Source organism: Kogia breviceps, chromosome 3, assembly GCF_026419965.1.
Source record: "Kogia breviceps isolate mKogBre1 chromosome 3, mKogBre1 haplotype 1, whole genome shotgun sequence".
Taxonomy (NCBI): domain Eukaryota; kingdom Metazoa; phylum Chordata; class Mammalia; order Artiodactyla; family Physeteridae; genus Kogia; species Kogia breviceps.
In genome coordinates, this window is record NC_081312.1 from 11,155,633 (window position 1) to 11,182,848 (window position 27,216).

A 27,216-nucleotide genomic window follows, 5' to 3' on the forward strand; every position below is an offset into this window, starting at 1 on the left:
CGGCAAGCTCCGGGAATATTACATTCAAAGAGTCATCTCCTTTAAGTTCTGAGCTGGGATAGGATCACAGTAAAAGTGACTGGACTCAAACAGCTACAAAATTGTACAATAAGCAAACTCACAAGTTTCTACATTTTTTATATTCACTGTTATACAGAATTGTAAATATAAGAAAAAACAAATTAATAATCATTATTTCATCATTTTTATAAAAGAAGATTTTTTTTTTTTAAGTTCAGAACACATCTTACTAAATAAACCATTAAGCATTCTCTTAGGAAAGTCAGCCATGACTAAAAGACAAAATAACCGCCACCACCCACCCATTTCTGAAATTCCAATTTTTTGTACAGTGAAACTTTGGTTATCATACCTCCATGGACCAAATTATCAGTGCTTTAAAGTTAAGACAACTGGTGTATTAAAAGCTCATTTGCTGCAAAAGTCATTTTTCTTACTGTATGATTTTTCATTTGATTCTCCCAAATATAATATTGAATACTTAAGCAGTAGATATTATTGTGCTCCTTTTTATGGGTTAGAAGAATTCGGTAAGTATGCAAGATAATGAAATTTACTAAAGACACACAGTAGAAAGAGGAAGAGTTAAGAAAAGAAGCATGCTCTTAGGCTTCTGTCCTAAAGCACCACTAAGACTGTGTAGTGTACACCACACACGGCATGCTTATACTATATATGGCATATCGCACCACTGGACACCTGTACCACTTCGTCAACATTTTCTAATAACTACTGATTGTTTGTTAAATCTGGAAGAGTTCTTAGAGATTTCTTATTATCTAACCTCCTGGGTTTAAAGACAGGAAAAATGAGTCCCAGAGAGATTCTGTGATTTGCTCCCCAAAATCACAGAATTAGTCAGTGGATATGACGTGCCCTTTAAGCTCCACCTCTTACATTTTCTGGGGGGCAAGTTTTTAAAACTTAACCTCCAAATCGTAATTTCAACCAGAGTCTCCCTGATAAGCAGATCAGGGGAGAATAGTTAAGTTCCTTTTATAGTCTTCTTCCTTTCTCAAGCCCATTCCTCCCACCCATGCAGACCCACTTGGATAACACCCCTCTGGCCATAAAGCAGCAAAAAATGACAATAAGGGAAACACCATCATTAAGTTTCAGTGTAAGAAAGGTTTTAGCCACACAAAGACCTTTCAAGCAATTTATTATAATAACAACAGTCTCTAGCATCTATAAACATACATGTACATTTTCAAAAGTTTCGATTAAACGCTCACCATGTTGGCCATGCTGTAGTAAAGGAACTAGATCCAGGAGAGTCACCAAAGTCACGTAGAGGCCTTGATAGTCCAAAGAAGGGTAGTCTGACAAGTGAGCATCACGACTTTGCAGGCCACGTTCAGAGGGAGCTTCACGCAGGACGCTGTAAAGGAGGGAGCGAGTAACAGTAGGGTTGATGGAACTGACCTGCGGTCTTAGAGATGGGGTGAGTGGGAATGGCACAGGAAAAAGACACATGGTCATGGGCACTGTCAAATTGGAGGCATCTTGGTTTTCCTTCTTCCCTGTGCGGGACAAAATGCTGTTGGGGGGACAAAGAAAAAAAAGAGACAACAAAGACACAAAGAACAGCACATTACATTGAAATGACACTCTAAAACAAATAATAAAACACCAGATACATCCCACATAAGATGCAATTGCCACATCAGCAGCATCTACAAATCTAGTACGGGTTGCAGAGCTTCATGCGCAGAGGTACCAATAACGTAAGGTTTATTTTGTGGAAGTTGCATTGCATCTCATGTGTTATCTGGCTAGTAAGGAGCAAAAATATAAAAATGCATGTTTCAGTGCCAAACCCATGTTTTACAGTTTATTGATTTGATGAAGGCGAGGTTTCCAGAAAGGAAGAATGATGGCTTTGTCTAATGAGTTAGAGCTTTCGTTGCTAATTAAGAGGAGCTTTCAAAGCAAAGGAAGTTTTCAGCAAGACTGCCTTAATCAGGTAAAGAAAAACTTGCAAAATATAGGTATGGCACTTGCAGAAACATGTTTTAGCAAAGAATAAACATGTGTGTTTATTAAGAGAGTCTTAAAAATCACATGTTTATTGCATCAAAATAATGTCTATATGTATATTATGATACTGTTTCATGACATTCTGTCAGTATCATTTGAGATAATGAAGTTTAAACAGGCATATGAATTTAGAAATAATACATATTTCTAAAATGTTAGCTAAACTACATTGGAAAAGCTATAAAATAATATAGAGTAGATGGTCCATAGCATATGTTTGTGAACTAATGATAATGGTTATTTATGTGTGCTTTTTAAATTTTGCATGTTGGGGAGGAAACATTTTATTTTATGAATACAAACAGAGGTTTATTAAATAGTTACCTTCAAAATTCTAAAGACTAAGCAAGCAGTATCTGTCATATAGCTGCACGTCATACAATAAGATCTCATATATATATTACTGCTGCTACTTACGTTATTATTCAACAAAACTCACTAAAAACTAAAGGAAAGATAATTTACAAAGTTAAAAAAAATTTAATGGTAATAAAAAGAAATTCTTAAAAATAAATTGGCTTTCTTTTAGCACTAATTTTTAAATAAAAACATTTTAGTAAAAGCAATAAAGCAGAAAATTTGCTAATTTTAAAATAGAAGAAATGACTGCTTAGCCAAATGTTTAGTTTTTTTTAATTAGGTTATACTATTTAATCATTAAAGACATTATAATGGTAATATCTATACATTATACTGGTAATATCTGCTGCACTTACAAAGTGCTTTGATACAGTACACTTCGATGTTAATCAAAATAGATAACAATTTATAAATGTTTCATTACATAGAAATATCTTATCTTATACTTATTCTATGTGCATCAAACATTACTAAGTTCTTAGTTAATGATATTACAATTTTACAGTGGTGTGAAGAATTGTTTAGTGTCAAGCATGCTCGCTATTTCAAATTTACATTTATTTTTATTTACTGTTAGTGCAAAATATGTTACAATGTAAGAAAAATGACTACATGCTTTTTATTTTCCATGTGCCTAATTTACCTCGATTTCCTTTGTCTTCTGTTACACAATGTCCAGGGGAAAAACAATTAATAATAATAAAAATAACTTCAGAATAGTTATGTAATACTTCTTAGCAATAAATAACCTAAGATTTAGTGTAATTTTTTTTATTTTTAAAGGGATTTAATTTACCTTTTTTGTGTGTGATGTATTTAACTTTGTAAGCTTATACTTTACAATGGGATAATATCAACATTCCAGTTACCCCTGCCTGCCTACATCTATTATAAATACCATCAGATTTTCCATCAGACTTTATACTTTTCTCATATAACTCAATTACTCCTAAAAGTAGCCCCTTTAAATGTTATATTCTTGATAAACCCACTCACCAAAAATCTGTTTTAACCCTGTAGGATTTTATCCCACTGAAAATTCCCTTAAAATCACAATGGATGTAAGTCAGAAATATTATTTCCCAAACTTCAGCCCTAAATTAGCCTACTACCAGCATCCTTCCCAAATTGCAACATGTGGCTCTTATAGAAGTGGCACGGAAAAACAATACTTTGCCTTAGAGAATAAAATTAGTTGTAGAGCATACATTAATGCTTTTCTCTAAATTAAGTACATTGCTCTCATCAAACTTTTCCTTGGTGGGGGAAATATAGCACATTATTCTTTTCAAATACACAGCAGTATTTTTCCAAAGTTTGATACAATTTAACAAACGCTAGTCAAATCAACTTTGGAGGTCTACATTGATATTTTTTTCCCTTCCTGTATATGGAGGGTTTCCAAAGGATAGCAGCACCAACTTCATATACGTAGGGAAGAAAAAACGTCAGCACTGAAACAGTAAACTTCTCTCTCACTGCCTTTAGATTTAATAAGTAGGGTGAGGTTGAGAAAAAATGGCTGAAGATGAATAATCCATGAAACCAGTTTTAAATTACCATTCATGTTTCAATGTAAGGAAATGTTTTCATTTGTGGAAAAACTTAAGAAGGGCTCATGAATAAATGTACAATGCATTGTGATTTCATGATGTTTTGTGAAGTTTATTCATTAAAAAAACGAAACTTATTTCCCCAACCAAACTGTCTAACTTGGGAATGATAAAACCATCTTCCCCATCTGAGATTCTTTCCCAGAGGTCTGTACACCCAACCAAAAAGAATATTAAGAATGCCCTGCTCAGAAGAGTTTGACCCAGCAGACAACTCTTCACCTTTCCTCTTCACTCCTAAGATCCTCTTTACCAAGCATTTACTTCCAACATCAAGAGAAACCAAGAGAAGAGGCACACTCTGAGTGTGGGGAAAGATGAGGAGTCGCCCTGAGGTATCTATAGCACAGAAAATTAATATCTCAAATAAACTTTCTATACGATTATGAACTTTGACATTTGAATTAGATCTATGCACTTCATAAAATTTACTTGATCATGCTATGCTCTAAAGCTACTCTGTGGACAATAAATCAGTCATTTGAAAGTCTGTATTTTGTTCCTAAGCCATTAGAAATTAGAATTCAATTAAGATTATCGAACTGAAACTAGAATCCCTTTTAATATCATATTAAACATTTTCTAAAGAGTTAGCAGCAAGTAGCTTTCCCCAAACTCAATGATTTTTTGAAAAAGATTGTATGTGCTAGCAGTTCGAATGGCACCAGAAGAGTGATCTGGGGGAAGGAATTCCAAAAGAATGTTTGAAATAGGAAGACTAGAAGAAAGCCTTTAAATGTTCTCCCAGATGAAAGGCAAGATCCCTACAGAAGACCTTAGATGTTTTAAATATGGTCCCAGAATGCTTCTGATATAAAATGGACAGATTCCTCTGCAGCCATGAGGGGAGATTAAACTAGATGGTCTTCATAGTCACTTCTAATGCTAAAAGCAAACAAAAAACTAAACTCTGAAGTTGTGTATAAACTGTGTGTCCATTGCCACACTTAGATCCCTACTAAGTTAAACTGGGGACACCTCAGCACTCATACAAAATCTTACCCAGGACCCTCGGTCACTGCTAGATTAAGTAAATGCTCTAGAAGAGTTCCTGTGATGGATGAAATTTGGACTCAAGTCAATTCAATTCACAAATACTTACTGATCCCCTTCTCAGGACAGAACATTGCTCTAGACTCAAGGGCTAGCAAGCTGAGTAACACAGAGGACTTGCGTTCTGCTCACCTAGACTTTGGAGAACCTCCATGAACTCTGAGTCCAATAATAAACTAAGTGGACCTATGTGGACTGTTCAACTGCTGATATAGTCAATTACGGTCTCTATATTTCTCCACAAATAATCTCTCCTCTCCTATGGATTAAATTAATTGAAGTTAAACACCTAGCCTAATCTCTGCCTTTGAAAATATGTACAACCCTCTACTGAAATCAGAGAGTTTCATGCATGCATGAATACCAAAGGACTATTACTCTAAAAATGCAACTGTGACTTAAATGATGCTGCTGGATCTTCAAGTTGCATATTTTAACCAAAATAATTTTAACTTCATTGAGAATACCCAAAGAGAAAGACAGAGGGTTACTCTGTGAGAATTTATCTTTAATGCTTTCTTGTTTCTTTCTAAGAACCTGAATTCTGAAAGCAAGAAGTGCTTCTGAATGTATATAATAAATTATATAAAATGCAAAGGAAACCATCTTGTTTGTAAGTAGAAAGCATTACTGTCAAAGAATCTTGGACACCAAATACTTAGACCATCTTATTTGTCTTGAACTTTCTAACAGCATAAGTAAAATGAAGAATTATAAATAAGATTATTACAGATGTATAAACCAACAATGAGAATGATGAAAATGACCATAACTTGGTCTAATACATAGGACAATAGTTGTAAGTTCTGAATTACTGGAATTATTGGAAAGTAAACAAAAGAGATGAAAAATTTTTTTAAACTAAGGTAGGCAAAGAGAAGGAAGAAAATGCATTGGGCTCAGCCCAAGAGTTGAACCTGTGAGTATTAAAGTCCAACCAGGGACTTGTTACATTCCTCAGTGTCTTCTTTCTTCCTCCCACTTGATGTGTGTGTGTCCTATAGGCTGTCAACTCTGCTCTGACTTACTAGCCACAAAGAACTGCTGAGTGGGAGATAGCACTAAAACATCTGGGAATTGAAACACTGTCCACATCACCTCAGGTATAGCTCAATGTAACTTTCAAAAGGATGGGGACTTCCCTGGAGGTCCAGTGGTTAAGACTCCACCTCCCACTGCAGGGGGCATGGGTTCAATCCCTAGTCAGGGAACTAAGATCCCACAAGCCAGGCAGCGTGGCCAAAAAAAAAAAAAAAAAAAAAAAGATGGTAAATCTTTGCGCCAAGCACCTCCTTTCCTCCCTAGATCTCAAAGAGAGCCAAAATTATACTCTATGGACTCATAATGGATGCCAGCATTCCCAAAGGCCAAACCAAGTTTTTACTAAAAGAAGTGCCCCCTGGGATACGATAACCAGCCAATAGTAAGGAGAAGCAGCATTGCCTAACTGTTCAGAGAGCGTGCTGTGGATTAGGACTCCCAGGGTCGAATTCTTGTTCCAACGTTCACCAGATATGTAACTCTGAAGAATTTAACCACTCTGTGCTTTAATTTCATTATATATAAAATGGGTATAATAGTATACTTATTTAATAGAATTAATATGAGGGGTTAAATGAGATGACACATGTAAAGTGCTTAGAAAAGTGCTTGACATATCATTACTATTACGTATTATAATATTGCTATGATGAGAATAGCTATTGGTTAGTACTACCATTCGTTGTAGCTGTTGATATTGTCTCCCTTTGAAAATGGACTCAACTGCATGGAGTCTTTCCCAACAGCACTTGAATAAACTATTTTAACCCTAGTTTTACCATTAAAATGCTGTCACCCATGATCATATTCTAATGATTCATTGCTCAAGGAAATGGAATCCTCATGTCTTGCAAACATGACTTCAATATCCCAAATTTCTTAATTTTTTGGCACCATGACTAAGACCTAAGCAGCAAGTTTCGAAGTGCCAACTAGAATGTCACAGTTTCTTTGCAAATGGAATTCAGAATTTGCTTCCTACTGAAAAGTGTCTCTCACTTAGAGAGCTTTCAGAATTTGTGATAAAGAAAAGTGTTTCCCGTTAAGAACCCTGACCTCAAAGAAAAAAGGAGAATTCAAGAGGACAGAATCGGATGCCTTGGGGCCTTATCTGATTAGTACTGCGAAAACTGAGCTATTCCACTGCCACTGGAAAAGAGAAATGTCCCATAACAAGGTCCTGAACTTACTATGTAAGTATGAAATCTATGAATCTGATAAACAGAATCCCTTTAACACAGAACAAGGACACTAAGGGTTCTAAAGAAGAAGAGACATTCCAAAGAATAAGAACACAGAGACAGTGGCACTGAAGACTAGCAGCGGGCTTGATCTAGTGAGGCTTCTTTCTACAAGGCATTCAGTCGGCCCAGGGCAAAGCCTTAGACTGCTGGGAACTCCAGTGCCACTACAGTCGTTCTGAGCTGGTGTTCTTTCCCTAATGCCTATCTTACAAACCTTTTGCTGTTATATAGCTGAAAGAAACGTGTTTCCATTTGGAGTGAGGAGATCAGGATAATGGAAGAGACCAAGCCTTAGAATTTAATGGAAAGTGAAGCGTGCTCTCACTTCTTCGATGTTATTTCCCCGACAATTGAGTCTTTAGCTGAAAGGCTCACCTTTGTCTGCCTGTTTTTCCTAATGAGAACTCTGAGGCAGATGGGTCCCCCCTGTCTCTACCCTATAGTCAAAGCAGACAGTATAAAAAGGGCTGCCGTGGTTTTGTTTGTTGTCCTCCATATCGATTGTAAAGCATATTGAACACCTGAAGTGTTACACGGATTAAAAATAATTGTTACTATCATAAATTATGCTTCGAGAAATAGGAAATACTACTGATGAACTTAAAATGCTTCGTAATTCTGATTTTCTTTAAGACCGTAAGTGTTTGCTGTTCTTAATTTTAAGCAAATGTAGGTTCTCCTTTTAATTCCACTCTATATTAGTGCCAAACATATAACTTTTATCACTATATCAATCTCTTGAAAAGGCATTCAACTGAGGAAAGCAGGCAGTAGCCATTTTTATCATTTAGGCCTCTGATCTCATCTGCTATATACACCCAGAAAGCTTGAGTCCAGACTCTTCTGGCAGAGCACTAGAAAACATAAGGCCCTTCAAGACTTTCAGTTTGATAAAAATTTAGGTCCCAATCAATTTAGTAGAACTACCTAATAATTCTTTCAAAGGACAGGATATTTTCAAGCTTACCTTAACAAGGTCTGAGAAAAGTATTTCAGGGTGTTTGCAATATCCGTTCCTGAAGGTACAGGATAAATGTTGTGGAGAACTCGGTTATGATATTCCTGTAAGTACCGGATCTTAGAAGCAACTAGATAAAAGCAAAAAAAAAAAAAAAAAAAGCAAAAAAAAAAAAAGAATCATCTTGTAATATGTATTAGGCATACAGTTATTTTTTTTAATGATCAGATACAGGAAGTTAATCAGTATTTTCAGGAAAACATGTAAATTTTTACTGGAATTCCATGATGGAAACAATTATAAAAGGCCTTTAACTTACTTATAATTGTATTCCACACAGAAAATTAGTTTTAGTTATCTGGCTTAATATCCTAGTCACAAATTAGTCATTACTTTTTATCACTATGAAAGGCAGTACTCCAAATCATCCTATAATCACCCCCAAGTTAGCTTATTATTAGCAAAATAATAATAGATATATATCTCTGCCACCAGAGAATTATATTTAATAGTGCTTAACTAAAACTGGAGAAAACTCAGAAGGTCTTTCAACAACACTAAAACTCCTAAAATATAGGGAATCCGTTGCATAATAGCAACAATCAAAACCAGATTTTTAACGCAATAAGTGATCATATAGTGTGTTTAGTGAATGTTTGAACTGTGAGAATTGTCAAAGTGGATTAACTTGGTGAGTATTAAGTAAGCATGCAATGACTGTGTGGTAACAAATTACAAAAAACGAATGTCACATTTTTCTTCCACGTAATTTCATAAATTAGGAGACTTCCTAATAGTTTTCTGAGCTTGGCTGCCCAGATCTTCTCAAGATTCAGGAGGGACTAAACAGGTTTATTTACCCTCCTAGACCTACCTGGAGTCACCAGCATTGTCCATATTCCTGACCTGACCTTTGACCTGGCAGCAGTGAATGGCCCAGTTCTAGTCATTCCTCTTTGCAAATCCCAAGGGGTCATGATGGTCAACGTCTCTCAGGTCTCCTCTTCCACAGAGCTCCCAACACTGTCCATTTGTCCTTTCAATCTTTAAGGCTACCAAAGGAGCCTTTTAGGTGGCATGGCTCACTGTCAGCAGTTAACAGAAGACATATCAAGTCCTGGAGAAGCACGGCCTTGCTGTTCCCAGCAGCCCATGGAAACAAGCTCCTGGATGCATTCTAACTGAAATGCTGGCTTAAGCAACTCGAAGAAAGTCAAAATGTTTTTGATAGGCATGGGACGTAGAATCACAGAATGATGAGATAGGACTAGAAGGACCTTAGAGACCTTTGCCCATAACCATTTCATTTTAAAGGTGGGGAAAATGAGGCATATAGGTAGTCAACGGCAGAGCTAGACTAGAACTTATGAACCCTGACTCCCATCCAGTGCTCTTTCCACTATGATATACTCTAGAACACCATCTGAAATGAAGTCAGTATGCAGATAGTGGGTGTTCACTGCATGACATCAGAGCAGTTTTCAGCTGTTATTAGGTTAATTATAGATTCTAAATCTCACGTATACCATTTATCAGATTTTCCTTTTTTCCCTCCTACTATCTGCACTGTTTCCATAATATGGTTAGCATTTTCCCACACATATAAGTCTACATTGCAGATAATAACACCTTGAGTTTATATAGCACATCACCTCTGAAGAAAACAAGTTTAAATCCATTGTCTCAATTAACCCCAATAAGCGTTTGGTTGTAAATAATTTTTTTCCTGAGATAAGGTAAAAGTAGATGATAGTTGAAAATGTTTCAGTTACATAATCTACAAATATCCATTTTCTTCTTCATGTTTTTGATCTGCTATTCATCATCTTTTTAAAAATTACTTTACAGGGAACCCCTACATTAATACATAGTTCTGAGATCCAAGAATTTGAGATATGTGCTAGGCCAGCATACGCTTTCTGCATACCCACCATCACAATAATGCTTTGTTACTGTGACTTTTCTCAAGCTTTAACATTCAGCAGGTTTCTGTCAAGTATTTCAGGAATACCATTAATCATTCTACCACCTTAAAAAGGTCTTGATAGTGCAGGTTTTGGACAATAAGCTCAAATGAGGAGAAAAGTCATAGATTCCCCAACTCAATGCTTGCTCATGATTCAAGAACTACAAAACTGTCACTACACAATGATAGTGAGCATTTGAACACGTGAAATGAACGAATGTGCTTTTTACAGTTCCTTTCATTAAAACGCAGCAAAGACTCCTTTTAACGGGTATCCAAACATGCAAGGGAAAGCACAGTCACCCCTGTCTTTGAGATCTTTTAACATTTTACAAATGTTACAATGTATTGCCTTTGTTTACTTACCTGTTTATTTTTCTATACCAGGTTGTAAATTTCTTGAAGGCAAAAACTATCTTATTCATGTCTCTACCCCAAGCCTAACACACTGCCTGGCACTTAATAGCAGGCACTCAATACATTTGCAGGATAAATGAACACATGAATTATTAATTTAATAATAGCACTATCACTTCGGGGTTTTTTGCATATACACCTGTCTCCCACACTAGATTGTGGACTCTTTTTATCCCTAGTGCCAGACATCTAGTAGGTGTTCAATAAATAATTGATGAGTGAAGATGGGGAAAAAAGAAAGAAAGAAAGGGGGAGAGAAAGAAGAACAAAAATAGTGGTGAGTAATCATTAAAAACAATTTTTTTTTATAGAATCGGTTGGAAAAATGTTCAAGCTAATTTGTTCATTGGTGAATGCAACAAAATCCTAGCAGTCACTGATTTATTTAACTTTCCTGTTTTCAACTATTTCAGAACAGCCAGAAAGGTTCCTGACATACAGTAATTTGTAATTGTGCTGAGGATGTGAATGAAATTCATTTACATTTCAACTTTGCACACAAGAGATGGTTGTTTGGCTGAGCACACAGCAGCCTCGTGGCAGCAGAGAGTTCATATGCAATACTTTACTCCACCCATACGCCTAAATATTGTTGCAGAAACTCAGATAATTGGGTTGACTGGATGTAAACAAATCATCTCCAATCTCACCTGACCCTAAGGTTACATATCTCTAGTAAGCTCCTTTTTCTACACTCTTCAATCACTGTTTCATCTTTCTCCACGCTTTTCGAGACTACCCCTACGGCCAGTTTTTTCCTTATACTTTAAGAAAACAGAAGCCATCTGCTATGGACTGAATTTTGTCCCCCAAAATTCATATGTTGAAGTCCTAATCTCAAAATGTGACTGTATTTGGAGATCAGGCCTTTAAAGAGGCGATTAAGTTAAAATCAGGCCCTTAGAATGGGCCCTCATCCAGGCTGACTGGTGTCTTTATAACGAAAGGAGATTAGAGCCCAGGAGAGACACCAGAGATATATGTGCACAGCGAAAGGGCCATATGAGGACACAGTAAAAAGTCAGCCATCTGCAAGCAAGGAGACAGTCCTCAGGAGAAACCAAATCTGCTGACACCTTGGTCTTGGACTTCTGGCCTCCAGGACAGCAAGAAAATTAATTTCTGTTGTATATGCCATCCTGTCTGTGATACTTTGTTATGGCAGCTCTGGCAAACTGACTAAAATACCACATTAGAGGAAGTCCTCTAAGTGTATAAGTAAAAGCTAAGAGTCTGAGCTCTGAAATCAAACAGCTCTGGACTAAGAATTTGGTTCTCTCTCTACTCAACCCCAGTTTCCCCATCTGTAAAATGGGGATAATGATACCAACTTCATGGGGCTATTGTGAATAATAAATCACTTACTGTACTAATAACTAAGCATATACCTAGTACATATTCAACATACAGTAAATATCAAACATGAGTCCCACCACGAGTGCCCTCCATCCATCAGTTGTCTCTCCTACATCATTAATTTCTCCCTCCCTACGAAATTATTTCCATAACCATTCAAATAAACTCTAGAATCTCCTTTGTCAACGAGAAACAAAAAACTTTCCCTCAACTTGACAATCCTTTCCAGCTATTGGCCTCTCTTCAGAGCCAAGATAATAGAGTTGTGTACATGCTCTCATCTCTCCATCATTTCTATCCTTACTTCTACTCACTCTGCAGCCTGGCTTCTACCTGCACCACTGCTCAGAATCTGCTTTTTCCACCATCATCTAGAGTCTCCACGTTGCCAAATCCAATGGGCACTTCCCAGCCATCATTTTACTAGACCTTTCAGCACATTCCATCCGGCCAATCCCTCCTTCCTTGAAACTCTCTCATTGGTTTCCCTGACAACCACATTCTTTCAGTCTTCCTCCTACCTCCCTAGTGTATCCCTCTCAACACACTTTGCCACCTCCCTTATTACTTAAAGTTTAAACGTTGGAATTCCTCAGGACTCAGATTCTCTGCTCCTCTCTCAATATTCTCTCCACGGTTCCATCCATCCAAAGGGCTTGAAGCACCATCTGTACCAACTACTCTTGAATGTATATCTCGGGACTTCCCTGGTGGTCCAGTGGTTAAGAATCCTCCTTCCAATGCAGGAGACACGAGTTCGATCCCTGGTTGGGGAAATAAGATCCCACATGACATGGGGCAACTAAGTCCGCGTGCCACAACTACTGAGCCCATGTGCTCTGGAGCCCACACGCCGCAAGGAAGAGCCCACTCGCAGCAACAAAGGACCCCACATGCCATGCTGCAACGAAGACCCCGCGTGCCGCAACTAAGACCTGACGCAGCCAAATTAATTAATTAAAAAGAAAACTACACTGAAAAGAAAATTGTATATCTCCATCCCAGATGGGGATGGGTCACTCTTCTGAGTAACAGACCTTATCTATTCCATTTCTCTTACAGATATTACACAGCAAACATGTCCAACACTAAACTCTTATCTCTTCCCTCACCACAATCCATGTAATCCACCAAGTCACCCCAGCAAAGTGTCCTCGACAGCTCCTATTCCCTCTCCCCCACTCCTTAATCCAATCTGTCGCTAAGTCCTGTCAGTGCTACCACCAAAGTACACCTCCAACTCTCTTCTCTTCTTTATCTTCACTGTCACCACTGGGCACCATCATCTCCCGATTAATTCTAAAAGCCTCCTTACTCACCTTTCTGCTTATTTCTCACCTCTCTCCAGTTCTTTCTCCTCAGAGCAAACAAAGAGATACTTTTAAAATATAAACCGTTTCATGCAAATCACTCAGTAGCTATCCCTTGCCCTCAGAATAAAATCCAAGATCCTTAACCAGGTCTCTTCCTATCTTCCAACCCGTCATACCACAAAGGCCAGACACATTGGCTCTTGCCCCAGTTTTTTTGAACACACAAAGCTATTTTTTGCCTGAAAATCTTTATATGTGCTTGGCCTTCTTCCTACTATGCTTTTTCTTCCACATTTTGTCTAACCCCTTCGCATGCATCAAGGCTGACTTTAAATGTCACTTCCCCATGGAAGTCTTATGTCTAAATTGACTCCCTCTCCTCCACCATCATTTTCCTCTCTCACAACACCCTATCCTTTCTTTCACAATAGTTAGCACAATTCTTAGTTATATACTTATTTGGGTGATTGTTGACTATCTCTCCCAAGCGGACAGTAGGCTCCAAGAACGATGTCCCCTGTTCACCACTGTATATGCCCAGTGACTACTGACTAGTGGGTGCTGCATTTGCTGGATCCTAGTAAGAATGAAAGGAAGAGAAGGTGGGAGGTAGAAAGTGGCTTTGTGCAGTGGTTAAATGGGTTACACTTTGTTTCTTTATGAAAATAGCCAAGGAAGCCAAAGGTTAAAGCTGTGATGAAAATGAAGAAAACATGAAAGGGGGTCTAAGAAAGTGATGATTTTTATCCAGGCAAACACAAGTCTAATCTCTGCTCTCTGCTTCTTCATTGTTCATCCTATCCCTACCATCTTGGAAACTGCTACATTTTGAGAGAAAGAGCCACAGAAATAAAATTCAGTCATTCATTTTAGGCATAGATATAAAACTACAAAAATACTTTAACAAAAATAAACTAAGAACTTGTTTTTCTTTAAATCTTAAGCATTTTCCTACATCTCTAAATATTTTAATTAGCAATCCATTCCTATTTTTTAATTTTTAATTATCTACGATTATTACCATAAAACTAAAAAATTCGGGTAAGAAGATAAAAATTACCTGAAGGCCCACTATTCAGAGACAACCACAGATAACATTTTTGGTATACTATCCTTCCTGAAAATTTTCTCTTCATAAATATACATCTACAAAAATGGAGTTATACTGTATACAGATTTAGAATCTGCTTTCCTCACTTTCTATATCCAAAACATATTTCTACATCATCATTTCAATATCTTTATAATTGTCCTTTATGTAAGTGAATCATAATTTATTTACCAATCATCTATTTGTGAACTTTTGGGTTATTTTTACTATTCTATTCAATGCTGCAAAGAATGTCCTTTTAAATATGTGCACACATCTTTATTCCTTAGAATAAATGTTTAATTGTGTGATTGCTGAGTCAAACAGGAAATACTCATTGTAAAGCTTTCGGTAAGAACTGAGACATTACCCTTCAGAAAGACAGTATCTCTTTACATAGCAGTAGTATATGTATAACTAATAATGAATAATAATGTTTATTGAATGTCCATTATTTATCAGGCACTCTATGTACATTATTTCTTAATATACATTATTTTTAATCCTCACAATAACTTTTCAAAGTGGTTATTATCATCTCCACTTAAGCTGAATAAACCAAAGCTCAGAATGAGTAAATGACTTGCCCAAAGGCACAAAGCTAGGAAGTAGTAGAACTGACAGCTTAAGTGGTTACAAGCCAGGCTTCTCCGCCAGGTCACATTGTTCCTTAATGATTCTGACTAGTTCAATAATATTTAATTATTAAATATGATATAGCATAAAATATTGACACTTCCCCTATTCTATTGTTTGACATTAAGGTTGTTTCCAATATTTCATTAAGTAACACTAGAGTGAACAGATGAAATATTAGACTAAATCTGTTAACTTTTTTAGGAAATACAAAATGAAACTTGCTTACTTCACCAGTCCCACACTTTTCTGCTTGAAAAACCAAATCCCTTTAGTCCTTGAAGACCCATCTTAAGAGTCACATCATTCAAGAAACCGTCTAACTCACGCTTATCACTGCCTCCCTTTCGGAAGACTTAAAGCACTCGTTATCTGCCTCAAAAATTTTGCCACTTAATTATATAAATTTTTCACTGATAATAAACTGTTCTGGATGGTTCTAAATGAGTTTCATGCTTGCAAATCTCGTCTCCCTAACAACACTTTAAGATCTTTGAGGACAGAACTCTCTTATATATCATTTGTAATGCCCTTAGATCTTGTCACAATGCTGGATGGTCACGTTAACACAGGGGTTGAAAGGAATTAAAAGTTTAAACGTCAGCTATCTTACATCTTATTAACGTCCTCTAGATAAATTCTTTAACATTCTAGTATCATTTACACATATAAATAATTTCCAGATAAAATTTGTTTGTACAACATGTAATTAACCCAGAACTCCTTTCCTGATTTATTGTCTCCCTATCTCTCATTCAATAGAACTCCAAATAATCATTTCACTTTATATATTCCAAAGATGTTTATAGGTTCTTCATTATTTTTTGCAGGATTTACTCTGTTTTTTTTTTTTTCTTCGAATAGACCACTTATTGTACTTTTCCTGACTTGGACCCTAAACATGGTGGGTAAGTGCTGTGGAGCCATCACAATGTCTTGCAGAGAGCTCTGGGATGCAATGAGTTCCCACCTACAGCTATATGTGAGCCTCAGGGGTTCTTGTTTGCTTGTTTGTTTGTTTGTTTGCTTGTTTTGTTCTGTTCCTTTTTTGCCAAGTGAGAAACTAAAATAAAACTTCCTCCACATTCTTTGCAAAAGTTGATTATTAACGTTGTAGATTTGAAAGCATATATCTTAAATCCATCTTATTTTTTATTGGTTTCCTCTTCCACACCGTAAAGTCGAAGACTTTACGGATTTGCTGTCATTGCCTCCTTTTAAACTATTCATCTTCTTTTCAGTTTAACCTTTCATTGAGAAATGATAGACATAAACAGAGTATTTGGACGTACTTCATAAATTTGGATTGCTATAAATATTCACTTCAGTGGTTAAAGTAAGAATTATGCCTGGTTCCTTTTTCACTTCTTTTTTTTTTTTAATTTATTTTTGGCTGCTTTGGGTCTTCATTGCTGTGTGCGGGCTTTCTCTAGTTGCGGCGAGCGGGGGCTACTCTTCGTCGCGGCACGCGAGCTTCTCATTGCAGTGGCTTCTCTTGCTGCAGAGCACGGACTCTAGGCGTGCGGGCTTCAGTAGTTGTGGCTCACGGGCTTAGTTGCTCCACGGCAAGTGGGATCTTCCTGGACAAGGGCTCAAACCCACAACCCCTGCATTGGCAGGCAGATTCTTAACCACTGCGCCGCCAGGGAAGTCCCTCACTTCTTCTCTTGATTAGAACATCAGACGCCTTAATCACCCTACATATCTGTCCTAACTTACTATTTTTGTGTCTCTCAAAGTGTTTGTCATGTCCAGTAGATTCTACTCCTTGGTCCAATTGGTTCTATCTAGAAATAGTCTCTAAAATCTATTCTCTTCTCCATCTATATTTACATCACCTTAATTCAAGCCTGCATATCTCTTTCCTAGATTATTGCTGTCACATCCAGACTGATTCCCTTCTGATCCTTTTTTTACATGACATCTAGAGTAATCTTTCCAAAATGCAAGTCTTCCTCCTTTCCTGCTGGTTGAACTCCAGATAATTAACTTAGCATATAGAGTCCAGCATGAATGGGACCCTGCTCATCTGTCAAGCTTCATCTTCTGTCTTTTCACTATGTACCACACTTCAGCCATAATGACTTGCAAAAACCCAGACATGACGCTCTCACCCTTCCATGGTTTTGCACACACTAGTCTCTCTACAGGAATGCAACCCATACTTCTCTGCCTGGCCCCCTCCTAAGAATTCTTCATATCTCAGCTATAACCACTTCTGCTGTAGACAACTAACCCTCCCTACCACAAGCTGCATTAAATGGTCTCATTGGCACTCTCAGGGCACACAGGGCTTCCCTCTAGCCCTTGTTGCTGTATGCTATCGATATAATTACTAACTCACTGTCTCCTCCACTGCTCTGAGCTTCAATTTCCTAACCTATAAGACAGGGATAATGATATCTCTTGCAGGGTTGCTTAAGGATTTAACATATTACTTATATAAACTGTTTAGCACAATGACTGGCACACAGTGGATAATAAATTGCTACTAAAATTAGCAGTTACACGTGAGATTCTTCTGCTTCCCCCTTCCCAGTCCAATACTCTGTCCCTCGAAATGGAATGACTGAAGAGTAAGGAAAACACAGCAGTGATCTTTCATCAACAAAATCAAGCATAACCCCCTACACACGCACACACACACACGCACACACACACACGCACACATCGTTTTTAAAGAATAAATACAGCTAATAATAAAGATGCTCAGAAATGGAGATGTGGGGAGAACTATGCAACAACACATGGCTTGGGAGCTCTAATGAGGAACCAGAGTTCTTTGCAAATCCTTGATCAAAGAATGATCCTCCTTCTTTGAGGAAGGTCACCCTCTTGAACTGAAACCTCCTAAAAGTAACAGATGAAGGGAGACGGGAAAGGATACACGTATTTAGAGAGCCAAACAGTGAAATCTCCCCTCAGAAGCAAAAGGATGTCACATGTCACAAATCGCATTGTTAATTCTTCCAAATATTCTTATACTTACATATATAATCTTCAGTGAGTTTTAGTTCCCGGAGGCAAGCTTTATCTGGCACTTTCAGCAGACAGGCGAGGTCAGCGAACACTCCCATTCTTGGGCAAGTGATTCCAGCACCACCATCATCATTATCATCATCATCATCAATCACACTTGTACAGCCATTTACATTTTTCCAAGCATTTCCACATACATTATTTGTTACATTTTTTGAACAGTTAACTTGTGAAAAACAATACATCAGGAGTTCTAAGGAATTTTTAACATTAAGCAAAAGTTAAGCAGCAAAGGTGAAGGGAAAGATACTAGTGTTCTTATTCATTCATCAGATATTGTTGATTGAACACTCACTGTGTGCTAGGCACCTTGAGGCATGGGTAAATCAACAATAAAAAAAGACATAATCCTCATCCTCTGAGTCACAATCACAATAATAATTCTAAATTCTGTGTTTACTTTGTGCCAGTGAACATAAAAATAATAGTTCTTTTGTTATTATTATTATTATTGCCATATTACCAATGAGAAAACCAAGGCTTAGAGAGGTTAAGTAACTTGCCAAAGGTCACACAGGAGGTAAATGATAGAGCACTTACATATCACCTATAAAGAGAAACAATTGAACAAATTGTGGCCCACCATATATTTTTTAACATTTTTTAAAACACATAGATACATAAAATCATCCAATGCTTTCACGTGTGAATTAGTGAGACCTGACCACTTGCCAACTGGAAAACGTCTTAACATGGAAAAACCTCATTTGTCAGAAATGGGGCACTGGAAATAAAGAAAGGGGGAAAAACAATTTATTCGAGTGAAAACTGAAGATTCCTGTTTGGTTCCTATTGCACTGTTGGTCCTGAGAGGTTGTGCTAGGAACTGTGAAAGCCAGATTCATTTCATATTGTGATGGAGAAAGTGATAAAGGCAGTGAATCTTCTTCAAGTCGAGTATTTGTTGGATATTAGTAATATTTGAAATGGAATATGAATCTCTATTTTATTTTAATACAATCAGATTAGGTTATAGAAGTTTGTTTTTAGAAGTTTACTGGATAGCTTCCTCAGATCAAGATTTTGAAATTGAAGAATCTAAGAGGCCAAAATTCAAGTACCTCACATCCCATCTGAAGAGTTACTCACAAGCTTGTACTTTCTTTCTGATGTGATAAGACCTCTGAATACTGTACTTGAAACTACAATGACGGGGGGAACAAGAGTATTACTGATCTGTTCAAGGAAGTATAAATCTAGACATATGGCTTTAGCAGAAGCAAACGAGAATATTTTAACTCTCATTGCTAAGCTGTACTGAGCTGTATATAAGCATAGATTTTTGAGGAACTGAGGAGATATATGGTAGAAATTTCAGAGATATGCCAAGGTTGATGATTATGAATCATTCTTTAAGTTTCTACATCTAAGTGCAATACCCAAGACATATCTGAATTATCAACCATCTATCCAATCAGTGTGGATCCATCTCAAAAGAAAATGATTGTATTGAAAATAAATTATACTCCTTAAGAATATGCAGATATCACACAACTGCCTAAATAAGAACCTGACTTACAGACAGCACTGTCCTGAAATTTAAGTGGCCGGTTACATGGACAAATTCGAAAATATTTGGGACCCTGTTTTCCTGATGAGGTACCCTCTCTTCCATGACAGTGCCACAGTCCAAATTGAGATTCATGATCAACCTGGAGTTAAAATTCAAATGTGCTGTGACTCAGAACATACTACACAATACTCAAAAACAACTCAGTCCATCACACAACAACATTTTCTCTAACCTGATCAAAACTGAACACCAGTTAAATATAAAATGATAACTCCTTAGAGACTCTTTTTTTAAGACTCTTAAAAATATAACATCCCCTTGGTATTTACCATATGCAAGGCAATGCTCTAAGCACTTTACCCTTTTAACCCTTGTAAGCCTCACAACAATCCAATGAGGTAGGAGCTGTTTTATTCCCCTGACCTTCTCTTTCTACATATGAAAAAACTGAAGGCATTGCTATCAAGTTTAAAAATTCAGGCCTACATGTAATTTGTACTTCCACTCATTCAGCAAATATTTACTGAAGGTCAACTATGTGTCTAACACTAGGGATATAACAATGCATGAGAGAGCTGCAGCCCTTGATCTCATGTTGCTTATGATAAAGTGTGAAAGATGAACGGAAAGGACCAAAAAAAATTGCTTTAAAGGTCTATAAAGATATGGGAACTAAAACAGAGAATAATGCAAAGGATAAGGAATGTCTCCTTTACATAGGGTGGTTTGGGAAAGCCTCTCAGAAGAGATTATATTTAAGTTAAGAAATAAAAAATGAGAAGACAATAGCCATGAGAAAGTGGGAGAAAGTTTCTAGGTTAAGACCACAAAAGTGAACACAAACATCTAAATCACGCCCACTTGAAATGCTACCAAACTACAGTAAAAGATTTTTTTTAAGACAAGAAGAAAGGGACAATAAACAAGAAGACACACAGCAACATAATTCTGGAGGCTTGAAAACCAATAGACAAGTAGCCATTGACTTGGCGGATCAAACAAAGTCAAATCCCAGGCCAGCAGTGAGGAAAGCTGAGAAACAGTGATGTGCATCTCAGAATTCTCAGAAGGCATGGAATTGGCAGCACTGGTTAGCTCTGGAACTAGGCGGGGGGTGGCGCTGGGGGGTACGAATAGGAACTTTTAAAAAGAGGGATTGGTTGAAAGCTGTTTAAGAAGCAATTGGGGGACTTCTCTGGTGGCGCAGTGGTTAAGAATCCACCTGCCAGTGCAGGGGACACGGGTTCGAGCCCTGGTCCGGGAAGATCCCACATGCCACGGAGCAATTAAGCCCGTGCGCCACAACTACTGAGCCTGCGCTCTAGAGTCCGCGAGCACAACTACTGAAGCCCGTGAGCCACAACTACTGAAGCCCACACGCCTAGAGTCCATGCTCCACAACAAGAGAAGCCACCGAAATGAAGAGTAGCCCCCGTTCGCCACAACCAGAGGAAGCCTGCATGCAGCAACGAAGACCCAACGCAGACAAAAATAAATAAATATTTATAAAAAGAAACAATTGGATCCCTAAATTCTCTCCCTACCTCACATCCCTGAGGGAGCACCTCTCCCAACTCAGCAGAGCTGAAGTTTATTGTCTAAAGAGAATGTACACCAGAGGGTCTCTGGAATGGAAGAAACTAAACACAACTGAAGACCAGGGTAACCTACTTAAACACAAGGAACTGGTGGTTATATGAAGTGTGAATACTGAATAGAGAGTAAGTCAAACTCTGCCCCCTCCCCACACACACACCTAGCAGCCAGACCCTTACTCTTCAAGCTGGAGATTAGAAGCCTCTTCTTTTCCTCCTTCCTTCTGTGAATCTGACCAGTCAAAGAGGAAAGACATAAAGACAGACAGTGACATCAGGGGTTCCCCCAGTAAATGGCCCACCGACATGCTCAGGTCAGCTCCTTAGTCCCAACCCGTAATCATGAGTGGCTAGCAAAGGATGTCCAGCCCTCTAAAAAAAAGCCTCTAGCATGGAAGACAAGCCGAAGGGACAAAACATCAACTTGGAGAAAAAGAATCTATATAAGAGAAGGAAACCTTTTTAAAAAAAACTGTCATTAATATCAGAAATATGAGACTCTACCCACAAATGATAAAAAAGCAATATACAGAGAACAAAACAAAACAGAAAACAGTTCTTACAAATTAAAAACATGATCCCAGAAATAAATAATCAATACTCAATAGAAGGGCTAGAAGATGCAGTTGAGGAAATTTCCCAAAGTACAGCAAAAAGAGAGACAAAATAAGAGAGAAATGATCAATCCTAGAGATCTAACATGAGAATAAAAGGAGTTTCAGGAGAAAAAGCAATAGCAAAACCAAAAGGGTTAAAAAATTAACATGGATTCCCTAGAGATCCTGTGGTTAGGACTCCGTGCTTCCACTGCAGGAGGCCAGAGTTCAATCCCTTTTTGGGGAACTAGGATCCCACAAGCCACGTGGCACAGCAGAAAAAAAAAAAAACTGACAAAATTATTTTTAAAAAATTTAGAAAACGGCAGATTTAAAAGGTCCACCAAAATGAATAAAAATAGACATATAACAAAGCGCATCTTTATGAAATGTCAGAAACTGGAGACAAAAAATTCCACGTGCTTCTAGAGCTTTTTTTTTTAAAGCAACATCACTTAGGAAAGATCAGGAATTTTGGACTTCTCAAAAGCAACACTGGAAGCAAGACAATAATGAAGCAATGCCTTTAAAACTCTGGGAGAAAATGATCCTCAAAGTAGAATTCTATATTCAGGCAAACTATAAATCAAGAATAAAGACGTTGATACATTCCTGGTTTCAAAAAATTTATTTCCTATGCATCCTTTCTCCTGGGAAAGACCCAACTGTGCATCAGGCATAGACAGCAACCGGACAAGATCAGAGCACTGTGGTCCAAGACAGAGTGTTGAAAGCTGTCATCACAGAGAGCCCCATACCTATATACAGGGCTTGTTGTTTTGTTTTGTTTTAAATTTAGTTAGTTAGTTAGTTATTTTTGGCTGTGTTGGGTCTTTGTTGCTGCACGCAGGCTTTCTTTTTTCTAGTTGCGGTGAGCGGGGGCTACTCTTCCTTGCAGTGCGCAGGCCTCTCATTGCAGTGGTTTCTCTTGTTGCAGAGTATGGGCTCTAGGGGAGCGGGCTTCAGTAGTTGTGGCACGTGGGCTCAGTAGTTGTGGCTCACAGGCTCTAGAGCACAGGCTCAGTAATTGTGGCGCAGGGGCTTAGTTGCTCCATGGCTTGTGGGATCTTCCCGGACCAGGGCTCGAACCCGTGTCCCCTGCATTGGCAGGCGGATTCTTAACCACTGCGCCACCAGGGAGGCCCTATATACAGGGTTTTATACAGGGTTTTTAACCCAAGGCAGAAGGCCAGGGTGAGTGTGCCCCAGACTCTTTATTTGTTCTCAAGCCAGCAAAGCGCCTACTCTGTTCCACAGTCTCCTGGAACAGCTAAGAACACTCATTTTACTCCCAAAGAAGTGTTCTTTGACCTACTTCTAAGGGCTGGGGGTAGGTCATGTTGAGCTTAAGCAGAAAATACAGAGTAACCCACTCCCCAACAATATTTTTGCCAGAGGTCCAGTACCTGGCTCACACTTCTGCATCCGGCAAAAGCCCCAGCTGTCGTGAACCCTTGTTCTTCTGGTCTCACTCCTGACCTTGCTCAGTGACGTCCCTGGAAGGGACTCTCACAAATACTGAATTCGGACTGTTTTGCAGGGACTCTATTTAGTTTCTCCTGATGTTATGAAAGAGGACATGAAATTATATATACAGATTCAAAAATAATATTAAATGCATACTCATGTACCCACCACCCAGATTAAAATATGGAACATTTCCTATATCTTATGTGTCTCTATCTCTAATTTCATCCCTCTCACTCACCATAAAGGTAAATACTACTTTTCTAAATTTTCTGAATCATTTCTTTGCTTTTCTTTATAGTTTCATCCCCTGAGCATGTATATAGTATATATAAACATTATATTATTTCATTTCAGAAAACTGAAGAGCAAGCCTAAACCTTGCGGTATAAGGAAAGCTCAATATTGCCATTGATTAGGAGGCTCCCATATTTACAAGTTTTGGTCATCTCCTCTTAATGGCAACAGGAAAAAAGAAAGGACTAAAGGGACTGCTGTGACTTCGTCTTGATACAGACGTAGAGAGTGCGTGAGTAGTCACAAGCCTGGTTTCTAAAGGCAACAGCCATTTATCCAAGAAACGGATCTTAAATACCAGAGAATAGGGTTTTTAAAAGAGTCACGTTAAATATCCTAAAAGAGGAGGATTCCAGGAAGAGGGCAATGGCAGCAGCATAGGTTACAAATCAACCCACGCCCCTCCAATAAAAACAGAAAGGTCAATGAGGGTGACAAACCCAAAGACTGGCTGACAAAACTATCTACAACAAAACTAGGTGACAAGGTAGCCCCATGAACCAATTACAAATGGATAGGGACAAACTTCTGTTAGCTACACTTCCATGCAATATCAGTATCCATGTTGGAAGATACATAGGGAAGACACATAAGGGCCTCTGACAGTCTTCCGGTCAAGAGAAATCCCAAATCATCCAGAGGTACTCACTGGAAACTGTGGTGTCCCAAATCTGAAAATAGAAGTCAGAGCAAGGAGGGAGTTCTTCAGATGATAAGATCTGATAATAATGGAACAGACTCTCAACTCTAACAACTAACAAGCCAAGCCTAACCTCCAGATAAAGCTCTGTGTTCAGAAGATACTGCTGGGAAGAGAATCCCAATCCCAAGAGAGAACAGTGTAAGGATATTAGACACAAAGAAAGTCCAAATTAAAATGGGAAAGAAAACCAAAGAAAGCAGGTCTCAGAAAGTACACGAGTATATTGTTTTATCACTCTGCCCAAAAAATAAAAAATAAAAGAGGAGCCCTAAAGTTATCCTGAACCACCCCCTCTGTCTTTAAAATTGTAGAAAAACCTATTTCACTTTAAAAATGAGCAATGGAAAATCCCATACGAATTTGTCATAAGAGAAAGAGAATAAGAAGCAGAGGCAGGTGCACTAAGCAAATGAAAACTATAACCCAATACTTCAAAGCTAAAACAAATTAAGAAAATGATTGAAACTGTGTTGTTAACACACTGAAATTAGGTGACTCAAGAAGAGAGAGATTGTGACAATCAAGGTGAAAGAACTCTGGAGAGAATTAGAAATAAATGAAAAAATATTTTTTAAATGAAGACTAAACCAGTAGAAACACAGGAATAAATAAACGCAATGGATAATGCTTAAGAAAGATAAAGCATGGAAAGGAGGAACTCTTTAAAATTAAAAAGAAGGGCTTCCCTGGTGGCACAGTGGTTAAGAATATGCCTGCCAATGCAGGGGACACATGGTCTGGGAAGTTCCCACATGCCATGGAGTAACTAAGCCCGTGTGCCACAACTACTGAGCTTGCACTCTAGAGTCCGTGAGCCACAACTGCTGAAGCCCACACACCTAGAGCCCGTGCTCCGCAACAAGAGAAGCCCCCACTCGCCACAACTAGAGGAAGCCTGTGCGCAGCAACAAAGACCCAACGCAGCCAATAAATAAATAAAAGAATCTGCCTGCCAAAGCAGGGGTCATGGGTTTGAGCCCTGGTCCGGGAAGATCCCACATGCCTCAGAGCAACTAAGCCCACGCGCAACAACTACTGAGCCTGCGTTCTAGAGCCCAGGAGCCACAACTACTGGGCCCACATGCCACCATTACTGAAGCCCATGCGCCTAGAGCCAGTGCGCCACAACAAGAGAAGCCACCGCAATGAGAAGCCCACTCACCGCAACTAAGGGTAGCCCCCACTCGCCACAACTAGAGAAAGCCTGCGCACAGCAACGAAGACCCAACGCAGCCAAATAAATAAATTTACTAAACAAAAGAAAAGAAAAGAAATGAAGAGGCTCTAGGTTATGATAAAATAAACCTCTGCCTATAATCCCTCTTCCTCTCCCAGAAAACAACTAAGAAGCTTGTACATAATGAAAAAGCAACCCCCTGAAGGTACAGGAGAATGAACAGAAGCAGACAGACTCTGATAGGGGAATTCCAGCTACCAAGGAGGAAGGAAGACAGGCAACTATACCAGCAAGCTCCTGTCTCCATGGGCCTGGAGCTAAGTGCAGCCCATGCAGTGTGCACAGTGGTGAGAGCAGACATAGAAAAACCCACAAGCTTTCTGGCCTGGGGAAACAGAAGAGGAAAACTGGCAAACTGTGAATGTTGAAGAGAGTAGAGGAATCTACCTCCCTGACTGACCCCTGAACCACACAAGTACAAGACAGACTCTAACAGCCCAGCAAAAGGCAAAAGATTTGAGCAGAGTAAGGATTTACCACATAAGCAAGAGTTTTATGGTTCAAGTCCAAGAAGATGACCCATTAAAACAAAGGAAACACTATTTGCCAGTGGGAAATAACAGAATCCAAAGTCTTCACAACTTAACATTCATAATGTCCAGGACACAATCAAAAATTACCCAACATATGAAGAAGCAAGAAAATAAAACACATTCTCAGAAGAAAAAAAAATCAAACTAGTTTGGTCACTAAATGAAACAGAGGTTGGAATAACAGACAAGGTATATGCAACTACTATAATATCCTCAATGAAGTAAAACAAAACATGCTTTCAATGCATGAAACTCTCATCAGAGAAATGAGAAGTCCCAGCAGAAAAATAAAAATAATAAAAGAAGAATGAGATGGAAATTCTAGAACTGAACAACATAATTTCTGAAATAAAAACATGATTTGATAGACTTAACAGCCAAATGGATATGACAGAAGGAAGAGTACATGAACTTGAAAATAGAGCAATAGAAAGCATCCAAGGTGAAGAACAGAGGAAAAAAAAGATTGAAAAAAAAAAAGTGAACAGGGCCCAGAAACCTGTTAGATAACATCAAACAGTAAAATTAAGGATATGTAATTGGAATATCAGAAAAGGAGAATGGAAAGAATAGAGCAGAAAAAAATGTTTAAAGAAATAATGGCCGGGCTTGGTTGAGAGTCCGCCTGCTGATGCAGGGGACACCGGCTTTGTGCCCCTGTCTGGGAAGATCCCACATGCTACAGAGCGGCTGGGCCCGTGAGCCATGGCCGCTGAGCCTGTGTCCGGAGCCTGTGCTCTGCAACGGGAGAGGCCACAACAGTGAGAGGCCCACGTACCAAAAAAAAAGAAAAGAAATAATGGCCAAAGATTTCCCAAATTTGACAAAAGACAGAAATTTTCAGACACAGAATGATAAGCAAACATCAAGCAGAATAAAATCTAGCAACCTATGCCAACAGAAGCCCATGTGATATTCAAACTATTGAAGACAAAGGTAAACAGTATATCTTGAAAGCAGTGAGAAAAACAATATATTTTATACATATTATGGGAATAATACAACTGATGGCTGAATTTCCCTCTGAAACCATGAAGGCCAGATGGAATAACATCTTTAAAGTACTGAAAAAAACAAGAAAAGCTGTCAAAGCAGAACTCTATATTCAGCACAATTATTATTCAAAAA

The 27,216-nt window shown here is 38.3% G+C and overlaps 1 protein-coding gene across 17 annotated transcripts in view; it reads right to left on the reverse strand.

Moving 5' to 3' along the window:
* Window positions 1–27,216, reverse strand: part of UNC79 (unc-79 homolog, NALCN channel complex subunit) — a 258,599-nt gene that overhangs the window by 210,978 nt on the left and 20,405 nt on the right. For 13 of the 17 annotated variants that reach the window (XM_067027853.1, XM_067027851.1, XM_067027844.1 and 10 more), the window contains exons 1-3: window positions 9,205–9,359; window positions 8,340–8,460; window positions 1,257–1,561 (exon numbers count right to left, since the gene is read on the reverse strand). In XM_067027853.1, the coding sequence (XP_066883954.1) occupies window positions 1,257–1,561; window positions 8,340–8,460; window positions 9,205–9,307 (529 nt within the window). In that variant the 5' untranslated portion in view covers window positions 9,308–9,359. Of the gene's footprint in view, window positions 1–1,256; window positions 1,562–8,339; window positions 8,476–9,204; window positions 9,360–27,216 lie in introns of those variants that run through there. The other 4 variants (XM_067027847.1, XM_059056864.2, XM_067027850.1 and 1 more) reach the window with 4 other exon arrangements.